At 38.5% G+C, this 23,679-nt stretch overlaps 1 protein-coding gene across 1 annotated transcript in view; it reads left to right on the top strand.

The window, feature by feature from the left end:
* The window catches only part of LOC128666372 (contactin-4-like), a 438,445-nt gene that overhangs the window by 235,510 nt on the left and 179,256 nt on the right, over window positions 1–23,679 (top strand). Inside the window, exon 5 of the mRNA XM_053720931.1 lies at window positions 1,123–1,218. Coding sequence (XP_053576906.1) covers window positions 1,123–1,218 — 96 coding nt within the window. The remainder of the gene's footprint in view (window positions 1–1,122; window positions 1,219–23,679) is intronic.

Raw genomic sequence — 23,679 nt, 5'->3', positions numbered from 1 at the left:
ACAACCCTACAACAGCAGAAATCTTACTTCAATTGACGCTTGAGCGGAAGAAATAATTTGCGCTTCACTTGTAATCTGGCCCTTAGTTTTCTGTCTTATCACCTAAAGGTATCTATCTATTCACTTTTCTCCCTTCTCTTCCCTATTAATTTAAAGGTTAATGAGTTTTATATTCAAAAAGCAACATTTGATGCATACTACCTTATCATGTATAAAATGCATTCTGTGTATTTTGATGACTCTCTGTGTGTCTCTGTTAGGATTGGTTGAATAACATTAAAGGGACAGTCAAGTCCAAAAAAAACTTTCATGATTCAAATAGGACATGTAATTTTAAACAACTTTCCAATTTACTTTTATCACCAATTTTGCTTTGTTCTCTTGGTATTCTTAGTTGAAAGCTATGCATATGCTAATTTCTTAGACCTTGAAGGCCGCCTCCTCTAATCTAAATGCATTTTGACTGTTTTTTCACCACTAGAGGGTGTTGGTTCATGTGTTTCATATAGATAACATTGTGCTCACTTCCATAGAGTTATTTATTAGACAGCACTAATTGGTTACAATGCAAGTCTGTCAAAAGAACTAAAATAAGGGGGGAGTCTGCAGAGGCTTAGAAACAAGGTAATTACAGAGGTAAAAAGTCTATTAATATAACTGTGTTGGTTATGCAACACTGGGGAATGGCTAATTAAGGGATTATCTATCTTTTAAAAAAACAAAAATTCTGGTGTTGACTGTCCCTTTAAACACTTTGAGATGATAATATAAAATGACAAATCGTATATATAAAAAAACCTTTGTGAGTTTTTTAGTTCCTAGAAATGAAAGTGCAGAACACTGTTATATTAGACACAGCCATTGGCTGCACACTCTAGTGACCTATTTATAAATGGCCGCAGCAGAAAAGGTAACCCCCATTGTTTTATAGACACTAAAACTTTACACTTATTTTGTCAATATTAAACAGAAACTTTATAAAAAAAACATCTACAAGTTATTCTAAGACTAATCTTTTCTTTGACTGCATCATTCTATCTAGGATTTGTTTAGTGTTTCATGTGCCTTAAGAATTACTGACGTCTATTGCTGCTCATTACCTTGTGGTATTCTCTCCCACAGACCTTGACTCATTCCAGACGAGGACACGCAGCACAGTGTCTGTGAGAGAAGGTCAGGGGATGGTTCTGCTGTGCGGTCCCCCTGCTCATTCTGGAGGTAAGCATGACAACCTTGAATGGCTGAGCATTTTATGTAGGTGTGACATCACCAGTATATTTGTGACAACAATTTGTTACTTATTAAACACTTAGGGGCTGATTTATCACTCGTATTACAAGTTGAAAGTAAACGCGATCACTTAAGCTCAATTGCGATTTACTCTAGAATGATTACCGCATCCTCAGAGCTCTGGTTAACTGTTTCTCGAAACAAATAATAACACCATCTAATAAAAATTATTAAAAAGTTATGAGTCAGACAAAGGACTTTAACATAGAGATACATAAATATACATGTCTAAAGATTTATATGTATGTGTGTATATAATATAGTGATGTCCCGAATAGTTCGCCGGCGAATAGTTTGCGGCGAACATAGCCCCCTATTCATCATCATTGAGTAAACTTTGACCCTGTATTTCACAGTCAGCAGACACATTCCAGCCAATCAGCAGCAGACCCTCCCTCCCAGACCCTCCCACCTCCTGGACAGCATCCATTTTAGATTCATTCGGAAGCTGCATTCTTAGTGAGAGGAGGGACAGTGTAGCTGCTGCTGATTTAATAGGGAAATCGATAGCTGGGCTAGTGCATTCAGTGTCCACTACAGTCCTGAAGGACTCATCTGATCTCTGCTGTAAGGACAGCACCCCAAAAAGCCCTTTTTAGGGCTAGAACATCAGTCTGCTTTTCTTTTTTTTCCCTGTATAATCTAATTGCAGTTGCCTGCCTGCCAGCATGTGTGTCAGGCTCACAGCGTATACTGTGCCCACTTGCCCAGTGCCACCACTCATATCTGGTGTAACAGTCGTGTACATTTAAAAAAAACACTTTTTTTACTGTGAAATAATAGCAGTCAGTTTCCTTCACGCGTGTGCGTTTCAGGGCCTGCCAGGGCACAGTGTCACACCAGTGCAACTCATATCTGGTGTAACAGTAGCATACATTAAAAAAAAAAACTAGAAATGTGACTGTGAAATAATAGCAGTCAGTTTCCTTCACACGTGTGCATTTCAGGGCCTGCCAGGGCACAGTGTCACACCAGTGCAACTCATATCTGGTGTAACAGTAGTGTACATTAAAAAAAAAACTAGAAATTTGACTGTGAAATAATAGCAGTCAGTTTCCTTCACGCGTGTGCGTTTCAGGGCCTGCCAGGTACAGTGTCACACCAGTGCAACTCATATCTGGTGTAACAGTAGTGTACATTAAAAAAAAAACTAGAAATTTGACTGTGAAATAATAGCAGTCAGTTTCCTTCACGAGTGTGCGTTTCAGGGCCTGCCAGGGCACAGTGTCACACCAGTGCAACTCATATCTGGTGTAACAGTAGTGTACATTAAAAAAAAAAACTAGAAATTTGACTGTGAAATAATAGCAGTCAGTTTCCTTCACACATGTGCGTTTCAGGGCCTGCCAGGGCACAGTGTCAAACCAGTGCAACTCATATCTGGTGTAACAGTAGTGTACATTTAAAAAAATATACAATTTTGACTGTAAAAGATTGAATAGCAGTTAGTTGTCTGCAAGCGTGTGTGCCAGGCCTACAGCGTCTTCTCTGCCAACTTCTTCCAGTGCACAGTGCCACTCATATCTGTTGTCACAGTAGCTTGCACGCATAGTACCACTAATCGGAAAAAAAATGACAGGCAGAGGCAGGCCACCCCGTAAGGGCCATTCATGGTCGTGGTGCTGTGATTCACTTTGGCCCTAGAATAATGCCCAGTGTTCAGAGGCCACGTACCCTGAACTCGAAAAGTTCTGAGGACATAGTTGACTGGCTAACACAGGACACCCAATCTTCTACAGCTTCCGTTCAGAACCTTGACGCACCATCCTCCTCCAGCTTAGCTTTGGGCACCTCTCAAGTTACCACTCGCCTGCCGCCACCACCAACACTAGCACCACAGCCGCTTCACTTGATCTGTCAGAGGAGTTATTTAAACATCAGTTGGAAGAAATGAGTGATGCGCAACCATTATTGCCAGAGGATGTAGATAACAGGGATATGTCTCAGTCAGGCAGCATTACACACATGGACGTACGGTGTGATGATGATGATGTTGTACCCGCTGCTGCTTCCTTTGCTGAGTTGTCAGATACAAGTGAAGCGGTTGATGATGACGATGCGTCCGTGGATGTCACGTGGGTGCACGCTAGAAGAGAAGAAGAACAGGGGGAAAGTTCAGATGGGGAGACAGAGAGGAGGAGGAGACGAGTTGGAAGCAGGGGGAGGTCGTCGCAAGGAACTAGTGGCACAGTCAGACAGCATGCATCGGCACCCGGGGTCAGCCAGACAGCACGCCAATCAACGCATGCTGTTGCCACCACCAGAATGTGGTCATTGCAGAGCTCAGCAGTGTGGCATTTTTTTTGTGTGTCTGCCTCTGACAACAGCGATGCCATTTGCAACCTGTGCCAAAAGAAACTGAGTCGTGGGAAGTCCAACACCCACCTAGGTACAACTGCTTTGCGAAGGCACATGATCGCACATCACAAACGCCTATGGGATCAACACATGAGTACAAGCAGCACACAAACTCAAAGCCGCCATCCTCCTCCTGGTCCAGTATCTTCAGCTGTCCTCCTTGCCCCCTCTCAACCATCCGCCACTCCGTCTCTCGCCTTGAGCAGTTCCTGCTCATCTGCCCACAGTCAGGAGTCTGTCAAGGACATGTTTGAGCGTAAGAAGCCCATGTCACAAAGTCACCCCCTTGCCCGGCATCTGACAGCTGGCTTGTCTGAACTCTTAGCCCGCCAGCTTTTACCATACAAGCTGGTGGAGACTGAGGCGTTCCAAAAATTTTTAGCTATTGGGACACCGCAGTGGAAGGTACCCGGCCGAAATTTCCTTGCACAAAAGGCAATCCCCAACCTGTACTCGATTGTGCAAAATGAAGTAATAGCATGTCTGGCAAACAGTGTTGGGGCAAGGGTCCATCTGACCACTGATACCTGGTCTGCAAAGCATGGTCAGGGCAGGTATATCACCTACACTGCGCATTGGGTAAACCTTCTGACGGCTGCCAAGCATGGAATGCGTGGCTCTGCAGAGGAGTTGGTGACACTGCCACGACTTGCAGGCAGGCCTGCTGCCACCTCCTCTACTCCTCCTACTCCATCCTCTTCCATAACCTCCTCGGCTGAGTCCTCTTCTGCTGCTGCTTGCTCCACATCAACGGCACCCCCAGCTCGCCAGGTACTATTCCACATCCCGGATATGGCAGTGTCACGCCGTCTTGGGGTTGACTTGCCTGAAAGCAGAGAGTCACACCGGACCAGCACTCCTATCTGCCCTGAACGCACAGGTGGATCAATGGCTGACTCCGCACCAACTGGAGATCGGCAAAGTGGTTTGTGACAATGGAAGAAATTTGTTGGCGGCATTGAATTTGGGCAAGTTGACACATGTGCCGTGCATGGCACATGTGTGTAATCTGATCGTACAACGCTTTGTGCATAAGTACCCAGGCTTACAGGACGTCCTGAAGCAGGCCAGGAAGGTGTGTGGCCATTTCAGGCGTTCCTACACAGCCATGGCGCACTTTTCCGATATCCAGCGGCGAAACAACATGCCAGTGAGGCGCTTGATTTGCGACAGCCCAACACGTTGGAATTCAACACTCCTAATGTTCGACCACCTGCTCCAACAAGAAAAAGCCGTTAACGACTATTTGTATGACCGGGGTGCTAGGACAGCCTCTGCGAAGCTGGGAATTTTTTTGCCACGTTACTGGATGCTCATGAGCAATGCCTGTAGGCTCATGCGTCCTTTTGAGGAGGTGACAAACCTGGTCAGTCGCACCGAAGGCACCATCAGCGACATCATACCATTTGTTTTCTTCCTGGAGCGTGCCCTGCAAAGAGTGCTGGATCAGGCCGTAGATGAGCGTGAAAAGGAAGAGGAAGAGTTGTGGTCACCATCACCACCAGAAACAGCCTTATCAGCATTGCTTGCTGGACCTGCGGCAACGCTGGAAGAGGATTTTGAGGAAGAGGAGTCAGAGGAGGAATGTGGCTTTGAGGAGGAGGAAGACCAACTACAACTGGCATCCCAGGGTGCTCGTTATCACCTATCTGGTACCCGTGGTGTTGTATGTGGCTGGGGGGAAGAACATAACTTCAGTGAGATGGCTTTGAGGAGGTGGAAGACCAAACACAGCAGGCATCCCAGGGGGCTTGTTGTCACCTTTCGGGGACCCTTGGTGTTGTACGTGGCTGGGTGGAGGAAGAGACCTTCAATGACATCAGTGAGGACAAGGAACGGGACATGGCTAGCTTGGTATCCAACCTTGTGCAAATGGGGAGTTTGCGGTTGTGCAAATGGACTATTTGCGGTTGTTTGCAGTGCGTTAAACTGGGAGTTTGGTCTGTCACTCTGAAGCGGGCGTAACCCTTACACTACCTGATCGATACAACATCATACCTGATGTTTTAAAGCACGTTATTCCAAACAATTTAGGAATGTTAGGTGATTTATGCCCTTTATGGATTAAAACCAGACTCTGCATCAACTATGTAATTTTCCATGGGAGTTTTGCCATGGATCCCCCTCCGGCATGCCACAGTCCAGGTGTTAGTCCCCTTGAAACAACATTTCCATCACTATTGTGGCCAGAAAGAGTCCCTGTGGGTTTTAAAATTCGCCTGCCTATTGAAGTCTATGGCGGTTCGCCCGGTTCGCCTGTTCGCGAACATTTGCGGAAGTTCGCGTTCGCCGTTCGCGAACTTCAAATTTTATGTTCGCGACATCACTATATATAAATATATATATATATATATATATATATAAATATATACAGTATATATGTGTGTGTGTACATATGTATTTCTGTATTTTTATTTGTATATTTGTATCTACAGACATATATACACATATATATATATATATATATATATATATATAAATATATATTTTTATATATATATATATATATATATATGTGCACTGGAGCTCTTTGCAGTTAAGTAGATGAACACATTTAAAAACATATTTATGCAGTATTCATATTTAATAAAGTGTTATAGTGTATATTTACTGTAAATATTTCACATTCCAATGTTCTGCACATAGCAGAATATGTTATATGTATCTGTAAATAGATATTTATATATATATATATATATATATATATATATATATACAGTATATATATATATATATATATATATATATATATATATATATCTTTATATATCTATACCTATATAAAATCATGCATATATATAGGTATATATATATATTGTACCAAAATACCATCAGATATATGTAGAAATGTGTATTTATGAATGAATAGAACATATTCTGTTATGTGAAGAACATTGGAATGTGAAGTATTTATATTTTCATGTCGGGTTAGGGCACATGAGAATATGCGACCAGGTTTCCATGAGAGTAGGGTGTTCATTTTTTCACTTTTTTTTCTCCATTGATTTCTATGGGGGAATACATGAACATGCACGTGATATTCTAACTTTTGCTTCTTGCGCTCGTCGGGTTATAGATGGAAATATGTATATGTGCACATGCCTATTTATGTGTATACATATGTATGTATGTATTTATATGTTAAAATATGTATGTGTACAGATATATACATGTAAACACACATATAGGGGCCTATGTATCATGCCCCTTATGCATCTTAATGCATCTGTTTTTCCACACGAGCATTCAGGCTCGCTGGAAACAGGAGTTAAGAAGCAGCGGTCTTAAGACCACTGCTCCTTAAAGGGACAGAAAACCCAATTTTTTTCTTTCATGATTTAGATAGAACATAACATTTTAAACAACTTTCTAATTTACTTCTATTATCAAATTGTCTTAGTTTTCTTGTTATCCTTTGTGGAAAAGCAGAAATGTAAGCTCAAGAGTGTGCATGTGTCTGCAGCACTCTATAGCAGCAGTTTTGCAACAATGTTATACATTAGCAGGAGCACTAGATGGCAGCACTATATCCTGGTGTGTAGTGGCTTCAGGCATGTGCAAGCTACCTACCTATGTATCTCTTAAACAAAGAATAACATGAGAATGAAAAAAATTTGATAATTGAAGTAAATGGTAAACTTTGTAAAAATGGTTTCTCTATCTGAATCATGAAAGAAAATGTTTGGGTTTAATGTCCCTTTAACTCGTCCGCCACCTCTGAGGCGGGCGAACAGCAATCAGCCCAATCGGATACAATCAGGTTGATTGACACCCCCTGCTAGTGGCCGATTGGACGCGAATGTGCAGGGGAAATGCTTGTGCAATGATAAATGCCGACAGCAAATGCACATTTTTAAATAGGCTCCATATATTTGAAGACACAGGAATGTGAAGTATTCCTAAACAATATGGAACTGATATTAAAGCCCCACCTTAATACACTCACAATCCTAATCTGATCTCAGTTTGATTGAATATAAAATAAGGGAGCGTCTAAAAACAAAGGATAAAGTGTAAATATATATATATAAATACAAATACATATGAATTTATTAAACATAAACCATATACATTAAAAACATAAACAACATTAAAAACAAGAATGTTGGAGCTTGCAATATATTTAAATACTAGTCCTAAAGCCCGTGTACATTGGCCAAAATCCCCATCCACTTGGATCCCCTCTCCCTCCTTCCCCTTCCCTGCCGATCTCACCTTTTTTTTTCTGTAGTGTAGGGGTCCCACCCCCTCACATACAAATGGTATTGCAAGTTGCCCTTGGGTATAATGGCAAATGATAAGTGCTGATATCAGAGCGCTATCTAAAATATCCAATTCCCAAGATGGTTAAGTGATTTCCGGCCAGTGATGTAACTTCCGGTTACACAGATAAACATCATGACGTCACTTCCGGATAGCACTTATGTACGCCTTGCTAGTTAGGCAGAAGGAACAAGATAATCGCTCATATAAATATTATTAAATAGGCAGATGAAATCACAAATCATTATTTTTAAAAAAGAAATAACACCCCGATTAATAGATTCAAAAAGATTGTAGTATATATACATGAAGTCCAATAGAGTGCTAATGTAATGGAATATAAAATAAAAATACAAAATTAAATGTGAAAAAATTTGAAAAACATACTATATGAGAGTTTAAAATATAATATATAAAATGCTCATTAAAAGTATATTTACTACCTAGGAAATTTATGCAGAAACTAACTCTGTTAGTTTGGTAAGCAAGGTCCAAAAAGTTTGCATATACTGATTTAAAACCAAAGTCAACCTTTTTTCCAGACACATACATAGGTGGGGCTATTAAAACTTTTATATACTTCATCAGGAAGGTATGGAGGATGTTAAATCTTTTTTAGACAAGGAGATAGATTATGCATGGCATTTTAAACATTTTGGACACATAACTATTTATATTTTAATAGAACATTTTATGAACAGTTGTATGTTACGGCAATGGGGACCAGGTTCACACCAAGTTATGCTAAATTATATATGGGCAAATGGGAAAACATATTTTGGGAGTTTGGACCCTTGCCCTGCTAGCGTGGACCTGGTCCTATACCGTAGATACATTGACAATATCTTTAAGGTGTGGAAAGGTAGTATGAAAGACATAGGGGCATATTTTTTGATTGTGCGAGCGGACATGATCCGATATAGCAGATAAATATGCCCCTTAGAATTAGAACATTCTATGAATGTGATGAATAACAAGCAGAATAATCTGAAATTTACATATGAATACAGCTATACTAAATACATTTTTTAGAACTTATTATAAATATAATTAATGGGAAGATAGAAACTTCCACCTTTTTTTAAAGAGATTGATTGTAGTAATTATATCAGTCAATCTAGCTGTCATCATAATAAGTCTAATATATCCAAGTGTCAATTATTACATATAAGGAAAAACTGTTTTAATGATGAAAGATAGGAAGAACAATCCCAACTTCTGAAAAATAGGTTTATAGAACGAGGCTATGATGAATGTGTCATAGACAAGACAATTTAAGATGTCAAACAGATAGAAATTCTCTTTTAACCTATAAACATAAAGACGTAGAAAACAAGGGGGAAATAAATGTCCCTTGTATTACTGAGTACAGTTAAAACTGGTACATAACAGAGAAAATTATTAGGAAATGCTGACATTTCCTATTAAAAGAAGGTAATATTATAGGAGAGAAATTGAAACACTTTATATACAGAAAAAAAAGATCATTTAAAAAATGAAATTGGCCCAAGTATGCCAAATCTTGAAACACACTATTTGGCATACTGAAAGGTTTCTTCCCATATGAAACATGCAAAGCATGTAGACATCGCAATAAAGCAGACACTTTTTAAATCGAAAGTAACTAATGAGACTTTCAGGATATGATGCAACACCAACATAAGGGCATCATTTATCTTATTGAGTGTGGTTGTGGATTTCAGTATGTGGGGCAGATGTCACATTCTAAGAGATAGGACTATGGAACATCTTCTGCAAATTAAATGTAAAAAATATATCTCATTATATAAAGATTTTAAGGATTTTCATGATGGTAACAGTTCCAGCCTTAGATTTATGGGTATATACAAAGTATGGCAACATTGGAGAGGTGGGAATCTTGAAAAAAAAACTCCTATATGTAGACACTAAGTTGATATTCAAGTGCATTTACCCTAAGTGTCTAAATGCAAACATCAAAAACTTACACCTGCTATGAACTGTACCCAATAGAAATATATTCACCTTTGTATCGGTATGACATAATTTTTAATTTGGTTGGATATCTCTGTAACAATTCCTTTAGGATACATAAACTTTTATTATATTTTCTATTAATAAACATTTATAATATGTGTTTATGCCACTGAAAAACAGTTATAACTTTTACAAGAAGCATTTTTGCTAATGGAAGTATATTGCAAATATGCTTATATTACAAACTGAAATGTACCCATGCAAATTTCAATTTTGATTTTTCTATCCCGTTATTGACCTACTGCTATAAATCAAGATATCCCACAACCCACTTCACCTTATTACTATGATGACCGTCACCTTTAGTGCTTCACTTATAAGACAAATGCAGAGCTCCTTACTTCCCATCATATTATGGGATTGTGACGATTTGGGAACTCTGTCAAACGTATCTTCTGCAGCTCCTGAGGACCTTATAAAAGTTCCACTTATGTGCCAGGAAGTATAATCACCAGTTCTGCTTCCTTGGAGTCACATTGGACTCTGAACTTACTGCACATATACAAGAGTTTATCAAATTCTGCAGTGCAACATTTCTGGAATTTGCCCTTTCCCTACCTAATCCACTACACATATATTAATCTTCTCATATTGTCCCACATTGACTATTGCAACCTACTCCTAAATGGTCTTCATAAATCCCACCTCTCACTCCTCCAATCTATCATGAATGCTTCAGCTATACTCATTCACTAAAGTCGCAGATCTACATCAGCTGCCTAGCTCTACTAGTACATATACTGGGTCCCTACTTTAGAGTACAGTCCTAAATATTGACCCTAACCTAAAAAGTTCTCAACAACCTCACTCCCAACTATGGGTTATATTACAAGTGTTATGTTACATAAATATTTTTGCTCCCACACAAACACTGCTAGAAGTAAACTTTTAACATTGGCGGGTATGTGTGCATATTGCAGGTTGAAAGAATCTTTTTTGTGCGCGAGTAAAACATGGTGCACGCTAACTTCAGGAATTTGGATATAGCGACTGCGTTAAATTCCCAAAGAATTCAATGTAGCGTGCTTTAAAAAAGAAAACTAACACTCACTTACAAGATAACCCAACACTGTGTTAGACCTACAGCGCTAAACCCGAAGATAGTTATGAATATTTTACATTCCCAATGTTCTGTACATAGATGAAAATGTGCTTTGTATTTTTAAATGTATATATATATATATATATATATATATATATACAGGCAGTCCCCGGGCTACGTACAAGATAGGGACTTTAGGTTTGTTCTTAAGTTGAATTTGTATGTAAGTTGGAACAGGCACTTTTTTTAGGTGAAACTCTAGCCAACATTTTTTTTTTGTTTTGGATAGCATAGGATAAAGTTTGTTTTGCTATCTGTGCCCCTGTTCAGAAAATTTCACATCACTTTCTGTCCTTGTGACAATTGGATTTTCAGTATTTTGGATTATCCTGGAAAGAAGGATTGTCGATAAAGCTCTATTTTCTCTGTATGTAAGTACGAGTTGTACTTAAGTCGGATGTCTGTAACCCGAGGACTACCTGTATATATATAAAACATGGAAGGGAACTGCACTCCAAGACCGGACCAGGTACATATCCTGTGACTCAGCAACATCCAGCCCTGGGTGCTAAATAGCACTCCAAAATAGCTGTGATGTCACCAGGGCCACAGGCAGTTAACCCCAGTCCGGAATGGGAGCAAGAAACAAGGGGGATTACAAACAAAAAGTAATACAACACATAGAAACCCCCAGCACTCACCAGCTATCTCACAGCTAAGATAAAATCACAACTGGAAAGGTTAGTTACCACATCTGGCCAAATGGGGAAGCTCAGGCACCACGTCAAGGTCCTTTCCACTGCCTGAGTCCCTAACACAGCCACACCATCATGCGAGCTCACAAAGCCAAACAGACTGAGAACAAAGAAGGGGTGCACAGGTGGATGTAATCACCCAGAGAAAATACAAAACATGGAAGGGAACTGCACTCCAAGACCGGACCAGGTACATATCATGTGACCCAGCAACATCCAGCCCTGGGTGCTAAATAGCACTCCAAAAAAGCTGTGATGTCACTAGGGCCACAGGCAGTTAACCCCAGTCCGGAATGGGTGCAAGAAACAAGGGGGATTACAAACAAAAAGTAATACAACACATAGAAACACCCAGCACTCACCAGCTAGCTCAAAGCTAAGATAAAATCACAACTGGAAAGGTTAGTTACCGCATCTGGCCAAATGGGAAAGCTCAGGCACCACGTCAAGGTCCTTTCCACTGCCTGAGTCCCTAACACAGCCACACCATCATGCAAGCTCACAAAGCCAAACAGACTGAGAACAAAGAAGGGGTGCACAGGTGGATGTAATCACCCAGAGAAAATACAAAACATGGAAGGGAACTGCACTCCAAGACCGGACCAGGTACATATCCTGTGACTCAGCAACATCCAGCCCTGGGTGCTAAATAGCACTCCAAAAAAGCTGTGATGTCACCAGGGCCACAGGCACTTAACCCCAGTCCGGAATGGGTGCAAGAAACAAGGGGGATTACAAACAAAAAGTAATACAACACATAGAAACACCCAGCACTCACCAGCTAGCTCACAGCTAAGATAAAATCACAACTGGAAAGGTTAGTTACCGCATCTGGCCAAATGGGAAAGCTCAGGCACCACGTCAAGGTCCTTTCCACTGCCTGAGTCCCTAACACAGCCACACCATCATGCGAGCTCACAAAGCCAAACAGACTGAGAACAAAGAAGGGGTGCACAGGTGGATGTAATCACCCAGAGAAAATACAAAACATGGAAGGGAACTGCACTCCAAGACCGGACCAGGTACATATCCTGTGACTCAGTAACATCCAGCCCTGGGTGCTAAATAGCACTCCAAAAAAGCTGTGATGTTACCAGGGCCACAGGCAATTAACCCCAGTCCGGAATGGGTGCAAGAAACAAGGGGGATTACAAACAAAAAGTAATACAACACATAGAAACACCCAGCACTCACCAGCTAGCTCACAGCTAAGATAAAATCACAACTGGAAAGGTTAGTTACCACATCTGGCCAAATAGGAAAGCTCAGGCACCACATCACGGTCCTTTCCACTGCCTGAGTCCCTAACACAGCCACAGCATCATGCGAGCTCACAAAGCCAAACAGACTGAGAACAAAGAAGGGGTGCACAGGTGGATGTAATCACCCAGAGAAAATACAAAACATGGAAGGGAACTGCACTCCAAGACCGGACCAGGTACATATCCTGTGACTCAGCAACATCCAGCCCTGGGTGCTAAATAGCACTCCAAAAAAGCTGTGATGTCACCAGGGCCACAGGCAGTTAACCCCAGTCCGGAATGGGTGCAAGAAACAAGGGGGATTACAAACAAAAAGTAATACAACACATAGAAATGCCCAGCACTCACCAGCTAGCTCACAGCTAAGATAAAATCACAACTGGAAAGGTTAGTTACCGCATCTGGCCAAATGGGAAAGCTCAGGCACCACGTCAAGGTCCTTTCCACTGCCTGAGTGTGGCTGTGTTAGGGACTCAGTCAGTGGAAAGGACCTTGACGTGGTGCCTGAGCTTTCTCATTTGGCCAGATGCTTTTATCTTAGCTGTGAGCTAGCTGGTGAGTGCTGGGTGTTTCTATGTGTTGTATTACTTTTTGTTTGTAATCCACCTGTGCACCCCTTCTTTGTTCTCAGTCTGTTTGGCGTTGTGAGCTCCCATGATGGTGTGGCTGTGTTAGGGACTCAGGCAGTGGAAAGGACCTTAACGTGGTGCCTGAGCTTTCCCATTTGGCCAGATGCAGTAACTAACCTTTCCAGTTGTGATTTTATCTTAGCTGTGAGCTAGCTGGTGAGTGCTGGGTGTTTCTATGTGTTGTATTACTTTTTGTTTGTAATCCCCCTTGTTTCTTGCACCCATTCCGGACTGGGGTTAACTGCCTGTGGCCCTGGTGACATCACAGCTTTTTTGGAGTGCTATTTAGCACCCAGGGCTGGATGTTGCTGAGTCACAGGATATGTACCTGGTCCGGTCTTGGAGTGCAGTTCCCTTCCATGTTTTGTATTTTCTCTGGGTGATTACATCCACCTGTGCACCCCTTCTTTGTTCTCAGTCTGTTTGGCTTTGTGAGCTCGCATGATGGTGTGGCTGTGTTAGGGACTCAGGCAGTGGAAAGGACCTTGACGTGGTGCCTGAGCTTTCCCATTTGGCCAGATGCGGTAACTAACCTTTCCAGTTGTGATTTTATCTTAGCTGTGAGCTAGCTGGTGAGTGCTGAGTGTTTCTATGTGTTGTATTACTTTTTGTTTGTAATCCCCCTTGTTTCTTGCACCCATTCCAGACTGGGGTTAACTGCCTGTGGCCCTGGTGACATCACAGCTTTTTTGGAGTGCTATTTAGCACCCAGGGCTGGATGTTGCTGAGTCACAGGATATGTACCTGGTCCGGTCTTGGAGTGCAGTTCCCTTCCATGTTTTGTATTTTCTCTGGGTGACTACATCCACCTGTGCACCCCTTCTTTGTTCTCAGTCTGTTTGGCTTTGTGAGCTCGCATGATGGTGTGGCTGTGTTAGGGACTCAGGCAGTGGAAAGGACCTTGACGTGGTGCCTGAGCTTTCCCATTTGGCCAGATGCGGTAACTAACCTTTCCAGTTGTGATTTTATCTTAGCTGTGAGCTAGCTGGTGAGTGCTGGGTGTTTCTATGTGTTGTGTATATATATATATATATATATATATATATATATATATATAGTGTTTATATATATATATATATATATATATATATATATATATAAATATATATATATATATTACAGTGTGTATATATATATTTATTTATTTATTGTTTGTTTGTTTTGCAATGGAAGAGTTAGTTACCGCATCTGGCCAAATGGGAAAAGCCCAGGTACCTCGTCAAGGTCTCTTCCAAAAAACCTGGGTCCCTAAACAGCCACACAATGCAGGGTCACATTCAAACAACTGTGAAAAAAGCAACTGTGAAAAAATGGAGGTTGCACAGGCTTATGTAATTGCAGGGTCATAGGATGTGTACTCGGTCCGGCCTGAGAGTGCTGACCCCACCCGTGTTTTGTATATGTTTGGAGAGATTACATAAGCCTGTGCATCCTCCATTTTTTCACAGTTGCTTTTTTTCACAGTTGTTTGATTGTGAGCCTGCATTGTGTGGCTGTTTAGGGACCCAGGTTTTTTTGGAAGAGACCTTGACGAGGTACCTGGGCTTTTCCCATTTGGCCAGATGCAGTAACTAACTCTTCCATTGCTGCTTTTTATCTTAGTTGAGAGCTTGTGAGTGAGTGCTGGACTTTTTCTGTGTGTTATATTAATGTATTATTTTTTTTGTAATTTTCCCTGTTTGGGCCTTGCACCCAGGCCTGTCTGGGGTTAACTGCCTGTGGCTCTTGTGACAGTGCAGCTTTCTGAGAGTGCTGGTTTGCACCCAGGGCTATGCATGTTGCAGGGTCATAGCATAGGATGAGTACCCGGTCCGGCCTGAGAGTGCTGACTCTGATAAAGGGACAGTCAAGTCCGAAATACACGTTCATGATTCAGATAGGGCATGTTATTTTAAACAACTTTTCAATTTACTTTTATCACCAATTTTTCTTTGTTCTCTTATTATTCATAGTTGAAAGCTACACCTAGGTAGGCTCATGTGCTAATTTCTTAGACCTTCAAGGCTGCCTCTTGTCTTAATGCATTTTGACATTTTTCACCACTAGAGGGCGTTAGTTCATGAGTGTCATATAGATAACATTGAGCTCACGCACGTGGAGTTACCTAGGAGCCACCACTGATTGGCAAAAATGCAAATCTGTCAAAAGAACTGAAATAAGATAGCAGTTTGCAGAGGATTAGATACAAGGTAATCACAGAGGTAAAAAGTATATTAATATAAGTCTTCCTACATGCCAGTAATATATTTAATTAAAATCATTTCAGATGAATTAATTTGCTTTGTAAAAGAATTAAAAGAGACTTACAAATCTTTAAAGATAAAACAAGTGAATTTAAAGAGGTTGTGTCCGGATTCTCTGATTATACTTTATATAACCTGCTTTGCTGTATTTTTCACATGGTCAGGGGGATTTCTAGTCTCTCTTTATAATAGAGTCAAGTTGCTTTTCTTTTTAAATATACATTTGGGGGCAAATTTATTAATGTGGGAGCGGACATGATACGCTGTCGGCATTTATCATTGCACCAGCAGTTCTTGTGAACAATCGGCCGCTAGCAGGGGTGTCAATCAGCCCGATCGTATTCGATCGGGTTGATTTCTGTCCTCCACCTCAGAGCAGGTGGACAAGTTATGGGGCAGCGGTCTTTAGCCTGAGCTTGATAAATTAACCCCAAAGGCTCTAACTCTGAACATATCATATAAAGTTGACCTTAAATTATAACCATGTGTGGGTTCTAAAAAAATAAAAAAATAAAAAATAAAAGCAGATTAAGAGAAAGCCATTAAAGGGACACTGAACCCAATTTTTTTTCTTTCATGATTCAGACAGAGCATGCAATTTTAAGCAACTTTCTAATTTACTCCTATTATCAATTTTTCTTCGTTCTCTTGCTATCTTTATTTGAAAAAGAAGACATCAGGTTTTTTTTATTCAGAACTCTGGACACCACTTTTTTAATTGGTGGATGAATGTATCCACCAATCAGCAAGAGCAACCTAGGTTGTTTACCAAAAAATGGTCCGGAATCTAAACTTACATTCTTGCATTTCAAATAAAGATACCAAGAGAATGAAGAAAAGTTGATAATAGGAGTAAATTAGAAAGTTGCTTAAAATGTCATGCTTTATCTGAATCTGGAAAGAAAAAAAATTGGGTTCAGTGTCCCTTTAAGTGGATGGACTAATATCATATATATATCAAATATAAAAATGCCTCCAAAAAATAAAAATCTTGAAAAAAAAAAACGTTATCAGTAGTAATTATAGTACTAAGCAAACTTCTCACGTCTCAGTAAATGGCTCTATGAATGAATGTTCAACTCCAGTTAAAGATACAGACCCTATCTCTACTCAGCTGAACAGTTTATCATCAAAGATTGACAAGATTCAACTTGGACTGGATACTATAATCCAAGAAGTTAAACAAATTAATCAAAGGCTGAATATAATGGAGCAAAGAATATCTGATGCAGAAGATTTTCAGCTAGAACACAAGGAAAAGATAAAAGATTTATTACAACAAAATTTGGATCTGAGTGCCAGAGTAGATTTGGAGAACAAAGCCTGAGGCAATAACCTTCGGGTAATAGGCCAGCCAGAAAGTATGAATGGTTTGGCTATTCAGAAGTTTGTGGAAGAAGATCTACCTCAGTTATTAAATATACAAAATAAAAGATCCTTTGAAACAGAGCAAATCTACAGAGCCTGCCTATTTAAGCCACAAGAGAACAACGCATCCCAGAGATCAAGACCAGTTATAATCAGATTTTTAAATTTACAATCAAAAATGGATTTACTAAGAGCATATAGGCAGAATCAATTGTTAGAATTACAGGGGGGGAAAGTCCTCTTATTTCAGGACTATTCTACAGAAGTCTTGAAGAAGAGAAAACAATTCACCAATCTGTGTAATCAATTCTATAAAGAAAAAAGAACTATTCCCAGATAAACTGAGATTAAAGTCTGGAGATAAATATTACCAGTTTGATTCACCAGAGGACGCTATACAATTCCTTGAAATGGAAAAATAAGAAATTTAGTCAAAATAATTTGAATATTGTTTTCCTCCTCTTTATTTATGTTTTCTTTTTATTCTTTATTCTTTTTTCTATTTTTTTCTCTTTTCTCTTTATTCTTTTTGGGTTGAGAATTATTTTTAGTCATATAATGGTCTCTCGTTTATGTGAGGGATACCTAAGTAGCATCATATTCTGGTATTTAAATATGTATTCCAGAGCCTCTTTTGGGAAGTTACTTGGATTCTTTCTTATGGACAAGTGACACTTTTATAGTTTCTTATTTTTTGTGCATATGGAGATTTATGTATTGTTGATTCTATTTTTTTTTTAAAGCTAGGAGTACTGGATCATGATTAATATTTAGCACTTTCGTTTTCTCACATATGGGTAAAGAATGTTCTTATTATATTATTTTTTACTATTTAAGAAAGAGATCCCAAGTTTTTCTTGGTACATATAATATTATTTCTTTATAGACACAATAGTTAATATACTCATGTGGAATGTGGGAGGTATTCACCTATTAAAAGAAAGAACATTTTACACTATTTACAAAAACACAAGATAGATATAGCTTGTCTACAAGAGACTCAATTGTCACCTAGGGAACACACTAAACTTAAAGGGACATAATACTCATATGCTAAATCACTTGAAACTGATGCAGTATAACTGTAAAAAGCTGACATTAAAATATCACCTAACCATCTCTATGTAAAAAAGGAAGATATTTTACCTCACAATCTCCTCAGCTCAGCAGAGTAAGTTCTGTGTAAAAAGTTATACTTCACCTGCACCCAGCTGCAGGTAAAAATAAAAAAAAATGAAGTAATGAACAGCAGCCAATCAGCATCAGCAGTGCTGAGGTCATGAACTCTTACTGTGATCTCATGAGATTTGACTTAACTCTCATGAGATTTCATAGTAAGCTTCCTTTACCTGATTGGTGAAATAATATGAGAGTGCACGATGCTCATCCTTTCAGATGTCCCAGGACAGACACACTAAAATGCTGTTTAGAAATCCTTTACAATGGGAGGTGGCTACTGAGGAACATTTGAGGTAAAATATCTTTCTTTTTTACATAGAGTTGTTCAGGAGATATTTTCCAGTCAGCTTTTTACAGCTATGCTGCATCACTTTCAAGTGTTTAAACATTTGGGTATTATGGCCCTTTAAAACAGGGTGGGTTAATGAGTTTTTTTTCTCTTCATATAAAAATAACTCAAGAGGTGCAACAATTTTATTCAGTAAAAATATACAATACAAAACAATACATTATATACAAGATAAATTAGAAAGACATATACTAGTTAAATGCTTAATTGGGAAATAAATGGTTGTGCTATTTAATATATATGGCCCTAATGAACAGAATCAATGTTTTTGGGAAAATCTAAAAAAATAAATGTTAAGATTTATAGATGACCAAATAATTATAACGTGTGATTTTAACATAACCCCAATTCCTCTATTAGGAGAGGTGACAAAAAAAAAAATAGAGAATTTGAGGGCCCGTGTTTCTGGCGAGTCTTCAGACTCGCCAGAAATGGCAGTTATGAAGCAGCGGTCTAAAGACCGCTGCTCCATAACCCTGTCCGCCTGCTCTGAGCAGGCGGACAGGAATCGCCACAATTCAACCAGATCGAGTACGATCGGGTTGATTGACACCTCCCTGCTGGCGGCCTATTGGCCGCGAATCTGCAGGGAGCGGCGTTGCACCAGCATCTCTTGTGAGCTGCTGGTGCAATGCTGAATACGGAGAGCATATTGCTCTCCGCATTCAGTGAGGTCTTGCGGACCTGATCCGCATTGTCGGATCAGGTCCGCAAGACCTTTGATAATTCAGCCTCTATATCTCTACTAGAGTTAAATATGAGAAAAGCAATTTTTGAGGCCTTACAGGAAACATTTAATCTTGTAGACATCTGGCGAGTTAAAAATCTGACTGAAATAGATTTCACCTGCATTTCTAGAAATAATAATGCTATGCCTAGGCTAGTTATCTTCTTAATTTCTGCAAAACGATTAAATATAATTAATAAAGTTCAAATTATGGATTTTACTTTTTTTTTTATCATGCCCCAGTACAATAGATCTCCAACATAATATATGTAGTAATAATAGATTATATTTCCCTGCTTATCTTATAAATTCAATTCAATTTAAAGAATTTTTACAAAATACGTGGGAAGAATATCATATAAATAATAAATCTTATTTAAACCACAGTCAAATTTATTGGGAAGCGGCCAAGGCTACTATAAAATCTGACATTATAAAATATATAATACACTATAGAAAAGAACAGAAAAAAATTGATTTAGAACTCTCAAAAAAAGTTGCTTCAACATTTAGTAACTATAAATATAAACCAAATATTAAGAATAAGGAAACCTTTTTGTTAGCTAAACAGGAGAGAGACAAGTAGAGGCAAGATTTGTTCGTTGGGAAAATAGATCAGGGAAGCTTTTAGCATCCTTAAAAGGACATAATACTCATATGCTAAATCACTTGAAACTGATACAGTATAACTGTAAAAAGCTGACAGGAAAATATCACCTGAGAATCTATATGTAAAAAAGGAAGATATTTTACCTCACAATCTCCTCAGCTCAGCAGAGTAAGTTCTGTGTAAAAAGTTATACTTAACTGCTGCTCAGCTGCTGGCAAAAAAAAAATGAAGAAATGAACAGCAGCCAATCAGCATCAGCAGTGCTGAGGTCATTAACTTTTTTACTGTCATCTCATGAGATTTGACTTAACTCTCATGAGATTTCATTGTAAACTTCCTTACACTGAATAGGGAAATAACATGAGAGTGCATGAGGCTCAACCCTTCGACTGTCCCGGGACAGACATACTGATATGCTGCTTAGAAGTCCTTTACAATGGGATGTGGCTACTGAGGAACTTTTGAGGTAAAATATCTTTCTTTTTTTCATAGAGATGTTCAGGTGATATTTTCTATTCAGCTTTTTACAGCTATACTGCATCACTTTCAACATTTGGGTATTATGGCCCTTTAACAGAAAAACAGAGATCTAATTTATTTAAATAATATTAATTATAAAGGGGTGATTATTATCTCCCCAAAATAGAAAATGATACATTAGATATGTTAAACCAACCTATTAACACAGAAGAGATAAAATAAATAATTAATGGTCTTTCGTTAGTGAAAGCAGCGGGCCCTGACGGCCTTCTATAAAATTCTAATAGATAAAACTGTCCCTATTTTGAATCAGCTTTTTCATTCATACTTCATAAATAGTTTTATTCCATCTCAAAATGTTAAATGTGCTAACATAATTGTTATTCCAAAGCCAAATAAAGACCCTTCCCTACCACAATCTTATAGACCTATATCACTTATAAATGTGGACTATAAGATTTTAATGAAAATATTATCATATAGATTGAAAATAATAATACCACATTTAATAACTGTTGATCAAACAGGATTTATTTTGGGTAGATCCTCAGCCACAAATCTAAGGAAAATCGTATATGCCATAGAAAAAAATGAAATTGAAGGTGGTGGAGAGGGGGCCGCCGATCTGTCGGAAGCCTTCCTGCTATCTTTGGATGCAGAGAAGGCCTTTGACAGAATAGAGTGGCCCAATCTCTTTACCACCTTGGAGAATTTTGGCTTTGATGGAGTATTTCTGGTACCTCTCAAAAATATATATATGACATCTAGAGGGTATAGCCAAATAAATGGACAGTATTCAGATACTATTCAGCTACAACGGGGAACCCGACAGGGCTGTCCCCTGTCTTCATTGTTGTTTATTATTTTTCTAGAACCTTTGTTATCTATTCTAAACCAGATTATTCTAGGTATTGAAATCGGGAGACATAAATTGAAATTGGTTGCTTATGCAGATGATCTATTATTATTTATTACAGATCCTAAAGAACATTTAAAGGGACACTGTACCCAAAAATTTTCTTCCGTGATTCAGATTGAGCATGAAATTTTAAGCAACTTTCTAATTTACTCCTATTATCAAATTTTCTTCATTCTCTTGGTATCTTTATTTGAAATGCAAGAATGTAAGTTTAGATGCCGGCCCATTTTTGGTGAACAACCTGGGTTGTCCTTGCTGATTGGTGGATAAATTCATCCACCAATAAAAAAGTGCTGTCCAGAGTACTGAAACCAAAAAAAGCTTAGATGCCTTCTTTTTCAAATAATGATAGCAAGAGAACAAAGAAAAATTGATAAAAGAAGTAAATTAGAAAGTTGCTTAAAATTGCATGCTCTTTCTGAATTACAAAAGAAAAAAATATGGGTACAGTGTCCCTTTAAACAATATCTTAAAAATTATAGACCATTATAGTCAATTCTCAGGATATAAGATTAACTTTATAAAATCTCAAATACTCTGGCAAAAAAACCCTCAAAAGATCTTGATCTCCCGTTTCAATAACTATTTGACCCAATGGAATATTTGGGTATTAATATTGACTCCAAAACCTCAAATCTTTATAAATTAAATGTGAAATTAGCTATATTAAAATTAAAAGAAAAAATGAGAGCATGGGTAAATATACCATTATCATTACATGATAAAATTAAATTAATAAAAATGAAGATACTCCCTGGTTTACTGTATATTTTACAGATGCTCCCATTAAAAATGACTAAATTTTACTTATTTCAAATTGAAAAAGCAATGAGATTATTTTTATGGAACAATAAGAAAGCAAGAATAGATTTTAAAAAAACTTTATTTACCATATACTAATGTGGAATTAGCACTTCCTAATATAGAATACTATAATATTGTTATATTAATGAATTCTAGTTTTAATTGGCTTTTAGATAAATAAGACATTAACACCCATGAAATTGATCAAGAGAGCTTAGAAAATATTAGTTTGGTTTATATGATACATAGTAGACCTATAGAATTACCTCATCATGTTAAATCTACTTTATTATTTCATGATATAAACAACGCTTGGTATAAAGGAAATAAAGATACTAACACTAAATATATGATTTCAGACTTTTTACCACTCTGGGGTAACCTTAAAGGGACAGTCAACACCAGAATTTTTGTTGTTTAAAAAGAAAGATAATCCCTTTATTACCCGTTCCCCAGTTTTGCACAACCAACACAGTTATATTAATATACTTTCTACCTCTGTAATTATCTTGTATCTAAGCTTCTGCTGACTGCCCCCTTATTTCAGTTCTTTTGACAGACATGCAGTTTAGCCAATCAGTGCTCAGTCCTAGGTCACTTTACGTGCATGAGCTCAATGTTATCTATATGAAACATGTGAACTAATGCCCTCTAGTGGTCAAAATGCATTCAGATTAGAGGCAGTCTTCAAGGTCTAAGAAATTAGCATATGAACCTCCTAGTTTTAGCTTTCAACTAAGAATACCAAGAGAACAGAGCAAAATTGGTGATAAAAGTAAATTGGGAAGTTGTTTAAAATTGCATGCCCTATTTAAATCATGAAAGTTTTTTTTGGACTTGGCTGTCCCTTTAAGTTTCCGGTAGGACTCCAATTTCCCTTTAATCAATGGTATAAAAAAGGTCTTAAATATATGCATCAATGTTCTGAAAGTAAAAACAATACAATCTAACATTTAGAGAGATTGCTTTGATATATGATATTCCCTCTTCTCAGGAGTTTTATTACTTTCAGGTATTGCATTACATTAATTCCCTTAGTAAAGTAAGCCTAGAAGCATGGGTGACCTCCCCTATTCAGGATCTTTGTAATCTGGCAAAGAAAAGGAAAATTACATTATCAGATATTTATAAAGTTATAATACAGAAATTAGTAGATAGGGAAATAGGTAAATTTGTTACTAAATGGAGCAAAGGCTGCAAGATAGAAATAAATAAGCAAAACATTTGCAATAGTTTAAAGTTAGTAGAGAAAAACACTATGGGGCCTATTTATCATAGGTCTTGTGGACCTGATCCGACAGTGCGGATCAGTTCCGCAAGACCTCGCTGAATGCGGAGAGAGCAATACGCTCACTGTATTCAGCACATTGCACCAGCAGCTCACA

This window comes from Bombina bombina, chromosome 7, assembly GCF_027579735.1.
Source record: "Bombina bombina isolate aBomBom1 chromosome 7, aBomBom1.pri, whole genome shotgun sequence".
NCBI classification, from domain to species: Eukaryota; Metazoa; Chordata; class Amphibia; order Anura; family Bombinatoridae; genus Bombina; species Bombina bombina.
The sequence above is the reverse complement of the archived record's forward strand: the minus strand, read 5'-3'. Positions and strand labels throughout refer to the sequence as shown.